Raw genomic sequence first — 21,312 nt, forward strand, 5'->3', positions numbered from 1 at the left:
CAACTCCCATATGTGCCTTGACCAGGCAAGCCCAGGGTTTTGAACCGGCGACCTCAGGATTTCCAGGTCGACGCTTTATCCACTGCGCCACCACAGGTCAGGCCCTAAAATTTATATTTTTACATAAGTGAATAATCTATGATTTACGAACCAATGAGTAAGATAACCATTTTTATATCTTAACAAAAAAATTAAGAACTCCAAGTTTAGAAATGGTACAGCGAGAGACATTGTTCCACTTTTATTTTTAATAGCAAGAAATTGAAAACAACTTAAATGTCCAACAACAGGAAATTGGTTTAAAAAAATCACAGAACCATAATTTAAGTCATAAAACAGAATTGTAAGAAACCATTAAAATAGTGAACAGTACTGAATGACATGGAAAGTTCTAACTGTACACCCATCTCCTATTCTTCCAGGTCTTCCTATAGAAACCCAAGTTTCCTCTTTCAGTCCTGCACCTTTATGCACCCTACTCGGCCTATTTTATTGAGAAAATTAGCTGAGTCAGAACAGACTTCCCAATAGTATGTTGACTACCAGAAGGAGGGGCATGGGGGGAGGGAGAAGAGGATAAAGGGGGGATAAATATTGATGGAAGGAGACCTGACTTGGGGTGGTGAACATACAATACAATATACAGATGATGTAGTGTAGAAATGTGTACCTGAAACCTATACAATTTTATTAACCAATGTCATCCCAATAAGTTCAATAAAAAAAAATAAATTAAAAGATTTTATACCTGTAAAAAAATACAACAACAACCCTAGAACAGACTTCTGCAGTTTCCTACCACATTTATAGTGGCTCTGCTGTTGATCTCTTCTTCTATACCAACAGCCGAGCAGCTCGGGGAACCAGCCCCTTCATTTTGACACTAGATTCTATCCCTCTGCGCCATCCATTAAAGAAGTGCATGTCGTCATAATGATGCAAGAAGGTGCTTTAGACAAGGAACCTAGTAAACCACTCTGAATCACCAGTCTTCAACAGTCCTGAATACAGGCATAAACACTCTTCATTTATACAAAGCTACAGAAGAAAACAGAAAACAAAAACATCTCAGCTGGTGAAAATTATCAACATAGCCATGCTGCTCCCTTCCCCACCAAAACATGCAGCAGTAGAAAACTGTAACACAAAAATCTAAACTGGATTAACTATCCCTTTTCAGGAATCTGAAAAAGCAACTCGAATTGAAATTCAAAAACTAAGAGCAGAACAGAACAGTACAAAAAAATCCAGAAGTAATGAAACAAGAGTTGACCTTAGAAATACCACAAGAAAAAATTATTTAAAAAGAAGACTAGGCCCTGGCCGGTTACCTCAGTAGGTAGAGCATCAGCCTGGCATATGGACGTCCTGGGTTCAATTCCTGGTCAGGGCACATATGAGAAGTAATATCTGCTTCTCTCCCATCCCTCTTCCCCTTCTCTCTCTCTTCCCCTCCTACAGCCATTGACTCGACTGGTTTGAACATGGGGCCCAGACGGTGGTTGCAGGGTATATCAGGGTCAGGGCACATGCAGGAGTCTATCTCCCCTCCTCTTCACTTAAAAAAAAAAAAAAGACTAAGCCCTGGCCCATTGGCTCAGTTGGTTAGAGCGTTGTCTCGACATGCCAAGGTTGCAGGTTTGATCCCCAGTCAGGGCACATTCCCAAATCAACCAGTGAATGCATAAATAAGTGGAACAACAAACTGATCTCTCTCTCTCTCTCTCTCTCTCTCTCTCTCTCTGTCTCTACCTCTCTACCTTTCTCTCTCTCTAAAAATCAATAAATAAGAATTTAAAATTTATTTATTTATTTATTTTTAATTTTTAATTTTTTTGTATTTTTCTGAAGCTGGAAACGGGGAGAGACAGTCAGACAGACTCTCGCATGCACGCGACCAGGATCCACCCGGCACGCCCAACAGGGGCCACGCTCTGCCCACCAGAGGGCGATGCTCTGCCCCTCCGGGGCATCACTTTGCCGCGACCAGAGCCACTCTAGCGCCTGGGGCAGAGGCCAAGGAGCCATCCCCAGCGCCCGGGCCATCTTGCTCCAATGGAGCCTTGGCTGCGGGAGGGGAAGAGAGAGACAGAGAGGAAGGGGGGGGGGGTGGAGAAGCAAATGGGCACTTCTCCTATGTGGCCTGGTCGGGAATCAAACCCGGGTCCCCCGCACGCCAGGCCGACGCTCTACCGCTGAGCCAACCGGCCAGGGCCGAATTAAAAATTTTTAAATGAAGACTATAAGATATATTTGAATGCAAACTTAATAAGGGTTATTGGACTAAAGTGGAAAAGACTAAAAATGAATTAAAGAAAGTAATATTATTAAAGAAAGAAATTATAGACAGGGAAACCATATATAACATACACAATAACTAAAATAAAAAATGACAGAGCTAAAGCTAACATTCAGTCATTTAAGTAAATGTGGATGGAATGATTCACTTGTCAAAAGAAGAAATGAATTTTTGGTTTGGCTCAAGCAGAATACAACAATATGCTCCATATAAGAAATAAAACTAGGATTCCAAGATGGCAATGGAGTAGACAGACGTTCCAACTGCCATCTCCCAGACCAAATTGGATTACAAGTTAATTTAAAACAAACATCTTGAAAAACCAACTGTGGACTAAACGAAGAGGACTCTATAACCAAGAAGCACAGAAGCCACATCAAGTCTGCTAGGAAGTGTGGAGATGTGGAAAGGGCTGCCCTGCTCCTGGAGTGAGCAGCAGCCTGGGAGGGACTCTCATGGTGGGGGGGGGGGGTTGCCCTGAGAAGTGTGGGTCCTCAGCCCCGGGCCCAGAGCCCCAGGACTGAGCCCCGAAGCCTAGAAGAGGTGACTAGACAGTATTTAGCTGTGAAAAGAGCCGAGTTTCTGTACACAAGAAAGAGACACACCTCTTGGACGCAGATTCCGTTTTTAAGGGCCTGTGCAGAAAACCTCATTCACATCCACTTACCCAGGGCTCCAGGAGCGGGAGAGCTGAGAGGACTGGAGTTATGTGAGGAAAGTGTAAAGTTGGAGGCCCAGGGAAAGACACAGTGACGGTGACTAGAAGACCTGTGCTGAGTCATTCTCCAATATTGAGGTGGACATTTTCATGGGAGGGGCAATCCCTTTGTCCCACACCAGCCTGGGGAAAGCAGCTGCCATACCCCCAGAAATCTCTCCAGCTCCAGCCAGGGAATAAGGTCTTTCGGAAGGGCAAGGAAGCCGGGGGTGGGTCGGTGACTCAGGTTTCCAGTGAGACTCGAGCTATACCTCCCCCCTACACTGCTGAGAACGCACCACGACCTGGGAGAGCTGGCAGGCAGACCCCACCTCTGATTCTCAGAGGCCACACCCACTACCCATCCTGTAGCCCACAGCAGATTACCCCTGCTGGGCCCAGCAAAAAGCCAGCAGTAAGAGAAACTCAAGGAAATTCATACTTTTCTGTGACTCTCATACCGGGGAGAAATAAAATTCGAGTTCCCAACAGAGGCTAAAGGATTGGGCCCTGGAGTAGGGTCTACAAACCCTATATTGAGCTACTGCCCGAGACCCCTGAAGTAGGAGATCACACTAATGTTGTATTCCCAACCTCAGCTGCCCTAACCTAGTGGTCAGCAAACTGTGGCTTGCGAGCCACATGCAGCTCTTTGGCCCCTTAAGTGTGGCTCTTCCACAAAATACCATGTGCGGGTGCTACCTCGATAAGGAATGTACCTACCCATATAGTTTAAGTTAAAAAAATTTGGCTCTCAAAATAAATTTCAATCATTGTACTGTTGATATTTGGCTCTGTTGACTAATGATTTTGCTGACCACAGCCCTAATCCGACAAGCTTGCAATCTGTACAGGAGTTGGTTAGGTAAGGCCAGTCAGGTCCACACTATAGTCTTTCAAAGGAAGACTCTGGAAAGACGAGGCAGTTGCAGGAGGAGGTGGAAAAACTGAAAAGCGGAGGCAAATCTTTCAGAGCTTGCAGCTTTATGGATCTACTGACAGCCCAAAGCAGGAGGAAGCTGATCCTCACAGACAGGTTGACCCTTCCCACACTACCTGGGCACAGAAATCACCAACATAAATAGCAAAAAAAGCAGTAGCTGTTGACAAGTAGCCCACAGCAGATTACAAACAACAGATGATGCCAACACAAAAAGTTCTAAAACCAACATAACTGATAGCTTGAGGCAGACAACTTAAACCCTAGACCCAGCTAGCTATTCAAACAGCACACCCGAAGGAGGACTCTATACACAGAAAAACTGGGAAGACAGAGAAATGCAATCCAAATGAATCAACAAAAGAAATCCACAGAAAAAGAACTGAATGAGATGGAAGTAACCAAATTACCGGCTGCAGAGTTTAAAATAATGATTGTTAGGATGCTCAAGGACCTTAAAGCAACAATGGATGGACATATAATGAGGACCTAAATAAAGAGAGAGCAAGCATCAAAAATGACAATTAAATCATAAAAAGAATCAATCAGAAATGACAAATACAGTATCAGAAATGAAAACTACACTAGAAGGAATTAACAGCAGGTTGGATGAAGCAGAAGATCAAATCAGTAATTTAGAGGACAAGATAAACAAACACACGAAAGCAGAGCAGCAAAGAGAAAAGAGGCTCAAAAAGTCTGAGGAAACTCCTAAGAGAGCTCTAAGACAATATGAAGAACCTGAATGAGGAAATCATAGCTGAAAACTTCCCTAAATGGATGAAGGAAAAAGTCACACAAGTTCAAGAAGCAGAGAGACCCATTAAAGAGGAACCCAAGGAGGCCTACACCAAGATACATCATAATTAAAATACCAAAGTTAAGAGATAAAGAAAGAATACTAAAAGCTGCAATAGAAAAGAAGTTAATTACATACAGAGGAGCCCCCATAGGATGTCACCCGATTTTTCAACAGAAACACTTGAGGCCAGAAGGGAATGGCAAGAAATATTCAAAGTAATGCAAAACAAGAGCCTACAACCAAGACTTCTATATCCAGCAAGGTTATCATTTAAAATTGAAGGAGAAATAAAAAGCTTCCCAGACAAAAAACAAACAAAACAAAAACTAAAGGAATTCATTACAACTAAACCAATACTGCAAGAAATGGAAAGGGGCCTGCTGTAAACAGAGCAAAGAAAAAAAAATCTAGAAAAAGAGGATTGTAGATTTAAAGAATAAAATGGCAATAAACAACTACATATCAATAACCTTAAGAGTTAATGGAGTAAATGTTCCAATCAAAAGACATAGGGTAGCTAATGGATAAGAAAACAGGACCTGTTCATATACTACAAGAGGCTCACCTCAGAACAAAAGATACACTTAGACTGAGAGTGAAGGGATGGAAAAAATATTTCACACAAATGGAAAGGAAAAAAAAGCTGGGGTAGCAATACTTCTATCTGACAAAATAGACTTTAAAACAAAGGCTATAGTAAGGGATAAAGAAGGTCACTACATAATGATAAAGAGAGCAATCCAACAGGAAGATATAACCATTATAAATATCTATGCACCTAATATAGGAGCACCTAAATATATAAAACACATTTTGATGAACATAAAGGGTGAGATCAACAGGAACACTATAATAGTTGGGGATTTTAATTCCCCACTAACATCAATGGGTAGATCCTCAAGAAAGAAAATTAGCAAAGAAACAGCAGACTTAAAGGACACACTAGATCAACTGTATTTAATAGATATCTTCAGAACCTTTCACCCTAAAGCAGAATACACATTCTTGTCAAGTGTTCATGGTACATTCTCTAGGACAGACCACATGTTAGGACACAAAACAAGTGTCAATAAATTTAAGAAGACTGAAATCATATCAAGCATCTTCTCTGATCACAATGCCATGAAACTAAAAATCAACTAAAATAGAAAAACTAAAAAACATTGAAACACTTGGAGACTAAATAGTATGTTATTAAATAATGAATGGGTTAACAATGAGATAAAAAAAGAAATAAAAAATTTCCTAGAAACGAATGATAATGAGCATACACCAACTCAAAATCTATGGGACAGAGCAAAAGCAGTCCTGAGAGGAAGTTCATAGCATTACAGGCACACCTTAAGAATCCAGAAAAAGCTCAAATTAACAACTTAACCCTGCAAGAACTAGAAAAAGAACAGCAAGTAAAGCCCAGAGGAAATAGACAGGAGGAAATAATAAAGATCAGAGCAGAAATAAATGACATAAAGGCTAAAAAACAATACAGAAGATCAATAAAACCAAGAGTTGGTTCTTTAAAAAGGAAAACAAAATTTATGAACCTTTAACCAGACTTACCAAAAAAAAAGAGAGGACTCAAATAAATTAAATTAGAAATAAGAGTGGAGAAGTAACAACTGACACAGCAGAAATATAAAGGATTGTAAAAAAATACTATGAAGAACTGTATGCCAATAAATTAGACAATCTAGGTAAAATGAACAAATTCCTTGAAACATAATCTTTCAAAAATCAATCTGGAAGAATCAGAAAACCTAAACAGAATGATTACAACAAATGAGATTGAAACAGTTATCAAAAAACTCCCAGCAAACAAAAATCCTGGACCAGATGGCTTCACAGGCAAATCTTAACAATATTCAAAGAACTAACTCCTATCTTTCTTAAGCTATTTCAAAAAATTCAAGAGGAAGGAAGACTTCCAAGGTCCTTTTATGAGGCGAGCATAATCCTCTTTCCAAAACCAGGCAAAGACACTACAAAGAAAGAACACTATAGGCCAATATACCTGATTAAGTTAGATGCTAAAATTCTCAACAAAATATTAGCAAACCGGATCCAGCAATACTTGAAAAAAATCATACATCATGATCAAGTGGGATTTATTCTTGGGAGGCAAGGCTGGTACAATATTCGTAAATCAATCAATGTGATTCATCACATAAACAAAAGGAAGAAGAAAAATAACATGATTATATCAATAGATGCAGAAAAAGCATTTGATAAAATCCAGCACCCAATTATGATCAAAACTCTCAGCAAAGTGGGAATACAAGGAACATACCTCAACATGATAAAGGCCATCTACGACAAACCCACAGCCAACATCATACTCAATGGGCAAAAATTAAAAGCAATTCCCTTAAGAGCAGGAACAAGGCAGGGGTGCCCCCTTTCATCACTCTTATTCAACATAGTTCTGGAAGTCCTAGCCACAGTAATCAGACAAGAAGAAGAAATAAAAGGCATCCAAATTGGAAAAAAAAAAGTAAAACTATCATTATTAGCTGATGTCCTAACACTGTACATAGAAAACCCTGAAGTCTCAGTCAAAAAACTACTGCACCTGATAAATGAATTCAGCAAGGTGGCAGGATATAAAATCAATACTCAGAAATCAGAGGCATTTTTATACACCAATAATGAACTGTCTGAAAGAGAAATTAAGGAAACAATCCCCTTCACTATTGCAACAACAAAAAAATAAAGTACATAGGAGTAAATTTAACCAAGGAGGTAAAAGATTTGTACTTGGAAAATTATAAAACACTGATAAAAGAAATCAAGGAAGATACAAACAAGTGGAAGCATATACTATGTTCATGGATAGGAAGAATAAACATCATTAAAATGTCTGTATCACCCAAAGCAATTATAAATTCAATGCAATTTCTATTAAAATACCAATGACATACTTCAAAGATATAGAATAAATATTACAAAAATTTATATGAACCTAAAAAGAACACAAATAGCCTCAGCAATCTTGAAAAAGAGGAATAAAGTGGGTATCACACTTCCTGATATCAAGTTATACTACAAGGCCATTGTATTCAAAACAGGTTGGTACTGGCATAAGAACAGGCATACAGTTCAATGAAACAGAACAGAGAACCCAGAAATAAACCCACACCTTTATGGACAATTCATGTTTGACAAAGGAGGTGTTGGGAACATTGGACAGGTACTTGCAAAAAAATGAAACTAGATCACCAACTTACACCATTCACAAAAATAAACTCAAAATGAATAAAAGACTTAAATGTAAGTCGTGAAACCATAATCATCTTGGAAGAAAACATAGGCAGTAAGCTCTCTCACATCTCTTGTAGCAATAGATTTCCTGATTTATCTCCATGGGAAAGTGAAATAAAGTACAGGATGAACAAATGGGACTATATCAAACTAAAAATCTTTTGCACAGCTAAAGACAATATGAACAAAATAAAAAGACAAGTCACATAATGGGAGAACATATTCGACAATATGTTTGATAAGGTGTTAATAACCAAAATTTATAAAGAATTTGTAAAACTCAACACGAGGAAGGTAAACAATCCAATCAAAGAATTGGCAAAAGAACTGAATAGACACTTGTTCAAAGAGGACATACAGATGACCAATAGGCATATGAAAAAATGTTTAACATCAATAATCATTAGAGAAATGCAAATTAAAACCACAATGAGATACTACCTCACACCTGTCAGAATAGCACTCATTAACAAAACAACACAGAATAAGTGCAGACGAGGATGTGGAGAAAAGGGAACCCTCCTGCACTGCTGGTGGGAATGCAGACTGGTGCAGCCACTGTGGAAAACAGTATGGAGATTCCTCAAAAAGTTAATAATGAAACTGCTTTTTGACCCAGCTATCCACTTTTAGGAATATATCCTAAGCACACCAAATCACTGATTCAAAAGAAGAAATGCACCCCCCATGTTTATGGCTGCATTGTTTACAATAGCCACGATTTGGAAACAGCCCAAGTGTACGTCAGTGGACGAGTGGATTAAAAAGCTGTGGTACATATACACAATGGAATATACTACGTGGCCATGAAAAAGAAAGAAATCTTACCTTTTGTGATAACATGGATGGACATGGAGACTATTATGCTAAATGAAATAATCCAGGCAGAGAAAGAAAAATACCATATGACCTCACTCATATGAGAAATCTAATGAAAAATGTGAACTGAGGAAGGGAATACAGGTAGAGTCAAGATCAAAGAGACTAGAGGAAAAGTGGTCAAAGGGAAAGGGGATGAGAGGATGCAGAGAAGGGAAAGAAATTAGTGAGATTTTATATACATAACATAGTTATAGAGAGAACAGCAAATCCTGGAGAGAAGGGGGGGAGGGTGTAGGGGGGAGGGGACAAAGGGGGTATCAAGGGGAACATGGGGGTGGATGGAGGAGGGAGATATATCAGTGGGACACTTGAATCTATGTAAGCACAATAAATAAATTTAAAAAAGAAAAAAAGAAATAGAACTAAAACATACCCAGAAAAGCTAAACATAATGTGATGGGGAAATGAATATTAAAAAACAAATGCAGGGGTCAAATATATGATAGGAGATTTGACTTTGGGTATTAAACACACAATGCAATGTATAGATGATTTATTACTGAATTATACACCTGAAACCTATATAATTTTATTACCCGAGTTCACCACAATAAATTTAAAAATAATAAAAGTACTAGAAAAAATTAAAAATAAAGTGCTTTTTCTTAAAATAAAAATAAAGTAAATGGAAACAAATTTCCAGTTGCAATGCAGAATATGAATACACATCAAGGAACTTTCTGCACTGTTACATGAAAACCCATTAGTTTATACTGCAGGTTGTATGGATGTTTTACCCATGTATAATTTTGTAATGTCATGCATTATTTGAAAAATGTTAGCTTATTAATTTATGTAAATCTTTCAATGTTCTATTATATGGTATTTAAAAATTCACATTTTTTAATGTCACCAACCATCCTCATCAAAAATATCTTTTAAGCCCCGGCCGGTTGGCCCAGTGGTAGAGCGTTGGCCTGGCGTGCAGGAGTCCCGGGTTCGATTCCCGGCCAGGGCACACAGGAGAAGCACCCAACTGCTTCTCTACCCCTCCCCCTCTCCTTCCTCTCTGTCTCTCTCTTCCCCTCCCACAGCCAAGGCTCCATTGGAGCAAAGTTGGCCCGGGCACTGAGGATGGCTCCATGGCCTCTGCCTCAGGCGCTAGAATGGCTCTGGTTGCAACAGAGCAATGCCCCAGATGGGCAGAGCATCACCCCCTGGTGGCATGCCAGGTGGATCCTGGTCGGGCGCATGCAGGAGTCTGACTCCCTGTTTCCAACTTCAGAAAATATAAAAAAATATATATATATATCTTTTAAGTACAGGAAAGTTTTCAAGCTCACAGAGGCAGATGAAATGTCTGAAATTACCCTTTTTGCTCAAAAGCCAGAAATTTATCAGTGAAAACAAATATTTTCAGGTGTTTTTTTTGAAGTGACAGGGTCACTGCAGTCACTGGTAGAAAACTGCCTGCCAAATTTCCACATCAGAAGACACCAGTTGGCCCACAGTTGCTCTGTCAAGTAAAGAATATTCATAAAAAATGCAGCCAATTCAGCTTGAACTCAGATAATAACACAAGTGCTCTTCCTTAGAATACTCCTTAGTGTGTAGAAATACTTGACACATCTTCCCATTTTGCTAGACATAATACTGAGGACAAGCACTCAAGAACTAAGGTTTAAAATCATGAATACGCTTTACTGCTTCCTCAAGGGCATTTCTTTTTTTTTTTTTTTCATTTTTCTGAAGCTGGAAACGGGGAGAGACAGCCAGACAGACTCCCGCATGCGCCCGGCCGGGATCCACCCGGCACGCCCACCATGGGGCGACGCTCTGTCCACCAGGGGGCGATGCTCTGCCCCTCTGGGGCATCGCCATGTTGTGACCAGAGCCACTCTAGCGCCTGAGGCAGAGGCCACAGAGCCATCCCCAGCGCCCGGGCCATCTTTGCTCCAATGGAGCCTTAGCTGCGGGAGGGGAAGAGAGAGACAGAGAGGAAAGCACGGCGGAGGGGTGGAGAAGCAAATGGGCGCTTCTCCTGTGTGCCCTGGCCGGGAATCGAACCCAGGTCCTCCGCACGCTATCAAGGGCATTTCTAAACAAAACCTGCGCCCAATGAGATGAACTTGCTTCAACTTTCGGAAACTCAGTCCCACTGGACTCTTCTAGTGGAAATGCCTTTACTGTTTGCCCATAAGTATGACGCTAACTTTCCCACTAAGTATAACATATTATATCATGTTAAGGAAACATACATCAAATGATCTCATATGTAGAAAACTTAAAAGATTCCACAAAAAACTGTTAGAATAAACGAACTCAGCAAAGCAGTAGGATATAGTCAACAAAAATCTGTTGCATTTCTATACACTAACAATAAGCAATCTGTAAAGGAACGTAAGAAAACAATTCCATTTATTTATCTCAAAGGAATTGAAACACTTAGGAATTAGCTTAACCAAGGTAAAAGACTCTACAGTGAAAATTATGAAACACTGCTGATGAAAATTAACGAAGACACGAACAAATGGAAAGATAGCCCATGTTCATGAATTAGAAGACCTAATATTGCTAAGATATCAATACCATACTCCGTGACCTACAGAGTCAATATAATCCCTATCAAAATCAAAATGACATGATTTGTAGAAAGAGAGAAATCCATCCTAAAAGTCCTATGAAATCTCAAGGGCCCTAATGTGCCAGAACAAAGTTAAAAAAACACAAAACAAAGACTAATGGAATAAAATAAAAAGCCCAGAAATAAACCATCATATATTTGGCCAAATGATTTCCAATAAGGTGCTAAGATCATCTAACATGGGAAAGGACAATGTCTTCAACAAATGGTGCTGAAAAACTGGATATCTACATGGAAAAGAATGAAGTTGAACCCTTAAATAACATTATTCACAAAATTAACACAAAATGGATCAAAGACCCAAACATAAGAGAGCTATAAAACTCTTCCAAGAAAACATAAGATAAAAGCTTCACAACATTGGATTTGGCAGTGACTTCTTGAATATGACACTAAAGGCACAGAGAGTAAAAATAATCAAATCAGACTTCATAAAAAATTTTTAATCTTATGTATCAAAGGACACAATCAAAACACAGTGAAAAGTTAACCCAAAGAACGGGAAAAAGGCCCTGACCGATAGGCTCAGTGGACAGACCACCAGCCCAGTGTATGGATGTTTCAAGTTTGATTCCCATTCAGGGAACACAGGAGAAGCAACCATCTGCTTCTCTTCCCCTCCCTCTCTCACTTTTCTTTCTCCTCCCCTCTCACAGCTTCTGAGCATTGCCCTGGGTACTTAGGATAGTTCAACTGATTAGGGTACTGGCCTCAACTGGGAGTTGCTGGGTGGATTCCAGTTGAGGCACATGTAGGAGTCTAACTCCCCTACTCCTACTTAAAAAAAAAAAATGGGAGAAAATATTTGTAAATCATATAAATCAAAAGTGACTAATATCCAGAATAGAAAGAAAACTCCTAAAACTTAAAGAGTAAAAAAATTTAATTAATCCAATTCAAAAATTGGCAAAGGACTTCAATAGACATTTCTCTAAAGAAGATATACAAATAGCCAATAAGCTCATGAAAAATAATATCACTATGATTAGGGAAATGCAAATCACAACTATGAAATAACACACATACATACACACCCACAACCCCACAAAAAATCAACAACAGAAAATAAGTTTTGATGAGGACATGGATATACTGGAGCCCTGTGTACTGTTGGTGGGAATGAAAATTAGCATTGATGCTGGAGAACACAGTATGATGGTTCCTCAAAAAAATTAAAATTAGAACTACCTGCCTGACCAGGCTGTGGCATAGTGGATAGAGTGGATAGAGCACCGGACTGGGATGTGGAGGACCCAGGTTCAAGACCCCGAGGTCACCAGCTTAAGCGCAGGCTCATCTGGTTTGAGCAAGGCTCACCAGCTTGCACCTAAGGTCACTGGCTCGAGCAAGGGCTCACTCGGTCTGCTGTAGCCCCCCAGTCAAGGCACATATGAGAAATCAAGCAATGAACAACTAAGGAATGACCCATGGTCGCTGGCTTAAGCCCAAGAATTGATGTTTCTCATCTCTCTCCTTTCCTGTCTGTCTGTCCCTATCTGTCCCTCTCTTTGTCTCTCCCGCCCCCCCGCCACACAGAAAAAAATTAGAACTACCATATGATCTAGCAATTCTACTTCTAGGTATATATTCAGAATTAAAAATAGGATTTCAAAAAGATATTTGTATACCCATGTCTGTAACAGCATTATTCACAATAGTTAAAATGTGAAAGCAACTCAACTGACTGCTGACAGATGAATGAGTAAAATGTGCTATATATACATACAATGGAATATTATTCAGCCTTACCATTAAGTAAAAGAAATGACTAGTTGTAATTGTTCCTTTCATCCTATAGCCATAGCCACACTATTTTTCATGTAATCTAGCAGTTCCTCCTACATGGAAAGTACAAAAGGTGTACTTCCTATTCCTAGACATTTGGGCTTGGCTATTTGACTAACTTTGGCAAATGGATTCTAAGTTAATGTGATGCAAAACGGGCCTCTTGAGTTGCTACAAAAAGAATATGCCTAGATAGCCCACTGGTTCCAGGAGAACAAATGTAGGGCAGAACCATCCTATTCAAACTGCTGTATAAAGTAGAGCCAACCCAGCCAACCTGCAGATGCAAGAAAAAGAAACTTTTTATTTTTACATGGTATGGAGAGTTCGTAGTTGGTTGTTAAACACTGTTATTACGGCAAATGTTAACTAATAAAATTTCCAAGGGATTAAAATATAAATGAATAAGTAAAACTTAAAAAAAATTAAAGTATTTTTATAGCCTTACGATAGGAAAGATTTCTTAAATAAGACACAAAACACAAAATCTACCATAAAGAAAATGATTGCCAAAATAAGCAATTCTGCTCATTGAGACACCTCAAAAAGTAAAAAGACAGCCCACAAAATGAAAGAACTGCCACACATACCTCACAAAAGATTCTATCAGGAATAAAACCAATTTATAGAAGACAATCAGCCCAATAGAAACATTTATGGAAGACATCAATAGGCATTTCACCAAAGGTGACACTCCAAAGCTAATAAGCATAAGAAAGGATGTTGAACTTCATGAAAATAAAGCTATGAGACACCATTTTTACACCAACTAAATTGGTAAAACAAAGTCTTAATAAAACATATTGGCAAATGGATTAACAGTTCTTGTACACAATTAGTGGGAGTATAAACAGTTATGGCTACTTTGCAGAAGATTGGTATCATCTTAACTGTTAAGATGATGCAACAATTCTACCCCTTGGTATATACCAGGATAACACACACATTTATATCAGAAGACATGAAAATGATTATTTGTAGTAACAGTTTGTATTTAAAAAATTGAAAATAACCTCAGTGTTCATTAATGGTAGAATAAGTGAATAAACTATGATTGAAATGCTATGTAGGAGTAAAAATGAATGAATGACAGCTGCATGCATCTACATGAATCTTAGCAGGGTAATGTTGAGTGAAAACAGAAAGTCACTAATTAATACAGAGTATGATACCATTTATATAAAATCCAAATACAAACACAACAAAAAATACTATTTAGTGCATCATGTATGTACCTTTGGTAAATTTACAAAGAAACAGAGGAGGAGAATAAAAACATAAAGATAGTGACAAATGAAGAGGAGGAAGCAGGTCTATCGAGACCCACAATATATATATGCATATGTACCAAATATTTTATAATTTTTTTAGCAAGGGGAGGAGAGAGAGAGAATGACTTCTATTTGAAAAAAACAGAAAAAGCCATGTTTCCATGCCAAGTTCTAGAAATGTTTCAGAAAAAGGAAATGTGCTAAATCCTAATTTTACCTTCTTTTAACATATTTTATTTTCATGATGACTTCTTTTCTGTATCCAAAACCTAATAAGTAAAAAAGTAGCATAATAATTTTTATGCATTATCACATATATCATCATACTCTTGTAATTTTCACATGATAATATCCATCCACCTAGTAATCATCTAATAATATTGACTGTAAGAGAAACTGAAGAAACAAACCAAATACTTGGTATGACTTCTGATTCTACAGTAGCCTTTCAAATTTTATAAATCTAAAAATATCTAGAAATAAGCACTTTGACTTTCTAATTTTGCATGTACTCAAAAAAATTTCTGCCACAAGATGGTATGGCTTGGTTTTAAAATAATATTTTATTTTCACTTATATCTCAATTTTACTTTGGAGAAACTTGTTTCAGTTAATGCGGGAAATGATAGAATATAAATGACTATTATTTTTTAATCATCCTTTCTCATAGACTGAAAGAATATTTGAAGAAAACACTTTGAAATAACTGAGTATTCTGTGATATAACTCTAAAATGTCTATCAACCAACTCTGGCCAGTTGGCTCAGTGGTACAGTGTCAGCCCAATGTGTGGAAGTCTCAAGTTCAATTCCCAGTCAGGGCACAGAGGAGAAGTGACCAACAGGTTCACCACCCCTCCCCCCTTTCTCTCTCTCTCACTCTTCCTTTCCTGCAGCTATGGCTCAATTGGTTTGAGCAAGTTGGCCCCGAGTGCTGAGGATGGCTCCATGGCCTCACCTCAGGCACTAAAATAGCTCAGTTGCCAAGCAACGGAGCAGCAGCCCCAGATGGGCAGAACATTGCCCAGTAGGGGGCTTGCCAGGCAAATCCCCATTGAGGTGCACATGGGAGTCTGTCTCTTTGCCTCCTCCCCTATCACTTAATTAAAAAAAAAATGTCTGTCAACCAATGAGCCTTAATTATTCTTCCACAAGTGTAACAGAAATACCTTTCTACTATTTGCTGTTTCCCTTTTTTAGTTTAGCTATTAACATTTCTAACTGCCTTCAAGGTTTTGAGAACAAAACAAATGTGAATTTTCCTTTAAGCTACAAGGAAAAATATAAAAATGAATAATGATATTCTAAACTGAAGTAAATGCTTAGATTATCAGTCCTAATATATGCCATATGCTAACCTATGAGGCATTTTCTTCAAGACCAGTAGCTTTTCAAATTCTAACCCTCAGTTCAAGCATTTTCTTTAAAAAACAACAAAAGATGACTAAAACTATACTTACCTTAGCCAGCAGTTCCTGCGTTTCAGCAGTCAGAGGAGCATGTGAAAACTTGCAGTGCTCTCCCTGATAACATTTTGTTCCTGTATGGTAGAACTTGCAAGGATATTCATGTATCCCAAATGTTAAGGAAAAGAACAACCTTAACCCAACTAAAATAACTTATTCATTTAATGACTTTTTCCTACCTAAAGGCTTTTCTAACTAGTAGAAACACTGAATTCCCATTTAAGACAATAAGTTACTAATTGGATTACATGAAAAAAATCTACTTTTAGGAGATTATATAAATCAAGTTTATTGGCTATCACAGGATACTTTCTGCCTTCATATCCATTCTCTGATACAAACACATCTCACTGATATAAGAAAGAGATGTGTACAATATTTTAAATACCTTGAGACGTATGATAATGTTTAAAAATTGTTTTGGGATAGAGGAATTAAAGTTAATGACAATGATACGTCTTTACAAATTTGGATCCTTTGTGTAATAGGATCAATTTATACAATGTCAACGTTGTTTCCTAGGAAAAGATTCTCAAGTGAGAATTTAAAATTTCTTAAAACTGAATGACTTAATGAAGGGTATGCAACATAATCAAATGTCAAAATAATCTGGAGATGTTTTCTCTGAACATATGTACCCTGATTTATCAATGTCAATCCACTAAAATTAATAAAAAAATAAAAATTAAAAAAAAAAACTGAATGACTGAAAGTGACCAAAGGAACATATTCATGTTCCATGTTTTTACAACATGTTCGTACCATGTGCATTAATGTGAGGGTTATTCTTCAAATAAGGGACAGCTAACCTCTACAGAGTACAGAAAATACAGCAAACAAGCATTCCCAAATTATGCTATCCCTGCCTCTTCTTATGAAGGAGCTTACATGAATGTACATTCAACAAGTAAATGTCATACCAGAAATTTCTGGGACTTGACCAGTCTCATGACTGCTATACTTCAACTGAGAAAATTTCTAAGAATCCCTCTTTTCCTAAAAAGGGAATAAAACCTATGTTCATATAAGTACTCATGAGGAGTCAAGTTATATCTTGTGAGAAAGGATATTATGCAAATACAGACAGTTTTCACCTCTGGTACAATATCCTTGTACATAGAACTTACACATTTCCTTTTTCTTCTCTATCTCTGCATCGTGATCAAATTTACACTCGTCTCCCTGAGCCAAAAGAAGCAACAAGAAAAAGTCAGCCTGACCAGGTGGTGGCACAGTGGATAGACGTCGGACTGGGACACAGAGGATCCAGGTTTGAAACCCCGAGGTTGCCAGCTTAAGGGTGGACTCATCTGGCTTAAGCATGGGTTCACCAGATTGAGCACAGGGTTGCTTCCTTGAGCGTGGGATCATAGACATGACCCCATGGTCACTGGCTTGAGCCCAAAGGTTGCTGGCTTGAAGCCCAAGGTCACTGACTTGAGCTGAAGGTCGCTGGCTTGAGCAAGGGTTCACTGGCTCTGCCACAGCCCCCGGGTCAAGGAACATATGAGAAAGCAATCAAGAACATCGAAGGTGATGCAACAAAGAACTGATGCTTCTCATCTCTCTCCCTTCCTATCTGTCTGTCCCTGTCTGTTCCAACCTCTCTCTGTCTCTGTCACACACACAAAAAGAAAAAGTCATTATTTCTCAGTTAAGTAATTAAAATTTCTACTAAACTTTAGATAAACAAACAACTTCAGAAAAATACCAAAGTCTTAGTAGCTATATACTCTAATTGTTAATGAGTTATGATCACATCACATTCATCTACTTAAAATTTTAAGTACTAAACATTTATAATAGATTTTTAAAATATTATCTTTCTTGCTTGACCAGGTGATGACGCAGTGGATAGAGAGTCAGCCTAAAATGCTGTGAACCCAGGTTTGAAACCCTGGGTTGCTGGCTTGAGTGTAGGCTCATCCTGCTTGAGCGTGGGCTAACCAGCTTGAGTGCAGGGTTGCTGGCTTGAGCGTAGGCTCATCCTGCTTGAGCGTGGGCTAACCAGCTTGAGTGCAGGGTTGCTGGCTTGAGCATGGAATCATAGACATGACCCCATGGTCCCTGGCTTGAAACCCAATGTCCCTGCCTTCAGCCCAAGGTCGCTGGCTTGAGCAAGGGGTCATTGGCTCAGCTGGAGCCCCTCTGTCAAGTCATGTATGAGAAAGCAATCAATGAAAAATTTAGGTCCTGCAACAATGAGTTGATGCTTCTAATCTCTCCCTTCCTGTCTGTCTGTCCTCTCTCTCTCTTGCAAAAAAAAAAAAAATCTTTCTGAAATATAAAACAGTGTTTCAGTAAAATTTTCTAAGTGAACTGTTTCTAGGAGGAAACAGGTATGTTTTTAGAATATTTAATGGAAAGAGGAGTTGGTTTTAGTGTTTTTACTATACCTTACATTTTAGTATATCTTTGCTTACACATTTTTCATACCTTAATACATTTCCTTTCTAGGAAATATTTACAAACTTGTTTCCCCTTGTGTTCCACTGTGTGTTGGTTGATGAACCCCTGACTCATTCGCACATGCTGCTGCTTCTCCTTAGGTTTACCATCCTGGAAACAAAAACAAAAAAACTAAATGTGAGAAACAGAAAATTAAATATTTTATTACATTGCACAAAATTATTTTAAATCATCTATAAAACATTAAGAAGCTACTCTTCTGCCTGACCTGTGGTAGCACAGGGGATAAAGCATCAACCTGGAACGCTAAGGTCATTGGCTCGAAACTCCGGGCTTACCCAATCAAGGCACATATGAGAAGCAACTAGTACGTGTTGATGTTCCTGTCCACCCTTTTCCTCTCTCTCTCCTCTCTCTAAAATTAATAAATCTTAAAAAAAATAAGTGACTCCTCTAAATTGACCTTCATGTATAAGATTTGTCCTTTTAAACACCAGTTGAAAAATATTTTGTCAGTTTCAACAGCATTCCATCACTGAACATTAGTATTTATAAAATTTGATTATTTTATTATATTCTGTCCCTACTTTAAAAAATGAATTAAGTAATGAAAAAAAAAAAGTGCTACTACTTTTTTTAAAAAGAGAGATAAAAAGCGAAGGGTAAGAATAAGGCTCTTTAGAACAATGGAGACAAAAACTGCAAGTCATAAGGTGAACTGGAAGCAGTGTAATGTTTCATTTCAATGAGATGCCCTCTGGGTGTGAGGGGCCTCTATTAACCAGCTCAAATGAACAAATGTAATTAGAAATATACCTTCAAAGATGATGATAAAGGTATAAAAACAAAAGGGGAATTTCATAATACATTTTAGCTCTTTGGAAGCATACACCACAGTTAAGAGTGTAAACCTGTAATACAGCTTCTAGCTTCTGCATACCACATTGCTGAATAATTTGAAATACCGGATGTACAAAGAAGGGAGCTAGCTGGACATTTATATGTCTGTCTCACAATAATGTCCAATTTCCACTTAGCACTATCAAATTTGTTTCATAAATGTGTCAGCTGAAATCTTTGGTTTTACTTGGTTATGTTATTAAATTATAACATATGTTTAGAATTTGATTCTCATGTAGAAAAGCTATCAGCTTTGAATAACTTTTTTTTTTAATTTTTAAAAAATTTTATTTATTCATTTTAGAGAGGAGAGAGAGACAGAGAGAGAGAAGGGGGGAGGAGCTGGAAGCATCAACTCCCATATGTGCCTTGGCCAGGCAAGCCCAGGGTTTCGAACCGGCAACCTCAGCATTTCCAGGTCAACGCTTTATCCAATGCACCACCACAGGTCAGGCCTGAATAACTTTTTAAGTCAATGTAAACCAAATATAAGGGAATACTCATCTGGGGGGTCAAGCACAAAGTCCCAGCGCTGGCCTGGCCCTGTGTGACCCTGGCAGTCACCAGAATCCTGGGGCCTCAGATTCCTCATTTGTAAAATATGGAGGCAGGGCAAGATATTACATGTGTTTCAATCCATACTATTTTGGTATTTCTAGTATTTTACCACTTATCCCCTATGGCCAAAAATAATAAAAGTGGTTGCCACCCAGTCTAGAAGCCCTCAGAAAAGCAAAGTCAAGAGAAGTCACTTATTGTCCACCCTGATTACACGTGCAGAACAAGGAAGAAGGAGCTTCTATAAACAAAATCAAATTATGAGGAGGGTAGAGGATGGTTGCAAAGACCAATGCTCAGAAAATCATTTTTAATTTCCAGAGGGAGTCAAGAACCAGTAGGCCAGGGACTGCAACAGCTGAAACCTTGTAAGACTCTGTGGCCTTTGAAATGTGCTAGTGTTCACTGCATCTTCTCCCCATCAGTCTGTTTTTCCATAGACGCTGACAGCACAACTCAAAAAGCAAGGGGCTCACAAGCATGTATTGTATTTGAGGCAGCAGGTGCAACACTAAGGCTGAAAGTAAGTGCTAGCAGTTCCCGCATGAGAGAGGATGTGGATGGAGCCCACTGCAGCTGCAGGTTTCACTGTTGATAACCCTCACTTTGTGGCTTGTCACTGAGGGTAAGACAGAAGTCGTCCTTGTACCTGTCCCTGGGAGCCACTGTCCCTCAATGATGCACTTGAACCCTTGTCCGCAGTGCCAGGCCATTTCCGCTTCATTTTCTTCGGTTTACCATTCTTGTGGGCAGCTTTAAGGTTTTTATTTTTTTGTTTAACAGCTAAAAACAGAAAGTTAATTTTAATGATGACATAAAACAACAGTTTACTCTAAAAAAGTATATTCTATAATAATACAGAAGTCCTGCTCAATGAATAAAATAGGCATGATGCTAGTCTGTCTTCCTAGATGCTGTGGGACTAAGAGATCAAAGAGAAAATCAATACATTCTGGATCCCAACTCATTCTCTGTGAAAACACAAACAGTACTGTCAAAAAAGGCAAGATAATTACTGAAATCAGTCTTGCTAGCCACAAGCCAGATCCTTCTTAAATGTTCAGAGTATGATGAATCTAATTAGGAACTGCAACAGACCTTCAGAGTAAAAATTCAACTGTTTAAACTGACTGCATATATTACTATTGGATCTGTCACTGAAAACATTTTATACAGATTAAATTTATGACCCATTATAAACAGAAAAACATTTAAGAGGGGAAGGCAGTAAAATGAGAGGATTAAGAATTTCATTTATACAATGATATGGTAATAACTATGTATGGTATCAGATGGGTACTAGACTTATTTATATAATTCACTTTATGCAAATGTCTAACCACTATACTGTACATCTGAAACTAAGATAAAATTGTATGTCAACTGTAACAGAAAATTTTATTATTTTTTATTTTTTTATTTTTTATTTATTCATTTTAGAGAGGAGAGGGAGAGAGAGAGA

At 38.3% G+C, this 21,312-nt stretch overlaps 1 protein-coding gene across 4 annotated transcripts in view; it reads right to left on the minus strand.

The window, feature by feature from the left end:
* Positions 1 to 226: 226 nt before the first annotated feature.
* The window catches only part of ZC3H8 (zinc finger CCCH-type containing 8), a 46,734-nt gene continuing 25,648 nt past the window's right edge, over positions 227 to 21,312 (minus strand). For all 4 annotated transcript variants that reach the window (XM_066267678.1, XM_066267676.1, XM_066267679.1 and 1 more), the window contains 6 exons: positions 20,500 to 20,633; positions 18,420 to 18,542; positions 17,052 to 17,165; positions 15,978 to 16,085; positions 14,736 to 14,787; positions 227 to 1,038 (listed from right to left, as the gene is read on the minus strand). In XM_066267678.1, the coding sequence (XP_066123775.1) occupies positions 14,758 to 14,787; positions 15,978 to 16,085; positions 17,052 to 17,165; positions 18,420 to 18,542; positions 20,500 to 20,633 (509 nt within the window). In that variant the 3' untranslated portion in view covers positions 227 to 1,038; positions 14,736 to 14,757. The remainder of the gene's footprint in view (positions 1,039 to 14,735; positions 14,788 to 15,977; positions 16,086 to 17,051; positions 17,166 to 18,419; positions 18,543 to 20,499; positions 20,634 to 21,312) is intronic.

This window comes from Saccopteryx bilineata, chromosome 3, assembly GCF_036850765.1.
Source record: "Saccopteryx bilineata isolate mSacBil1 chromosome 3, mSacBil1_pri_phased_curated, whole genome shotgun sequence".
NCBI classification, from domain to species: domain Eukaryota; kingdom Metazoa; phylum Chordata; class Mammalia; order Chiroptera; family Emballonuridae; genus Saccopteryx; species Saccopteryx bilineata.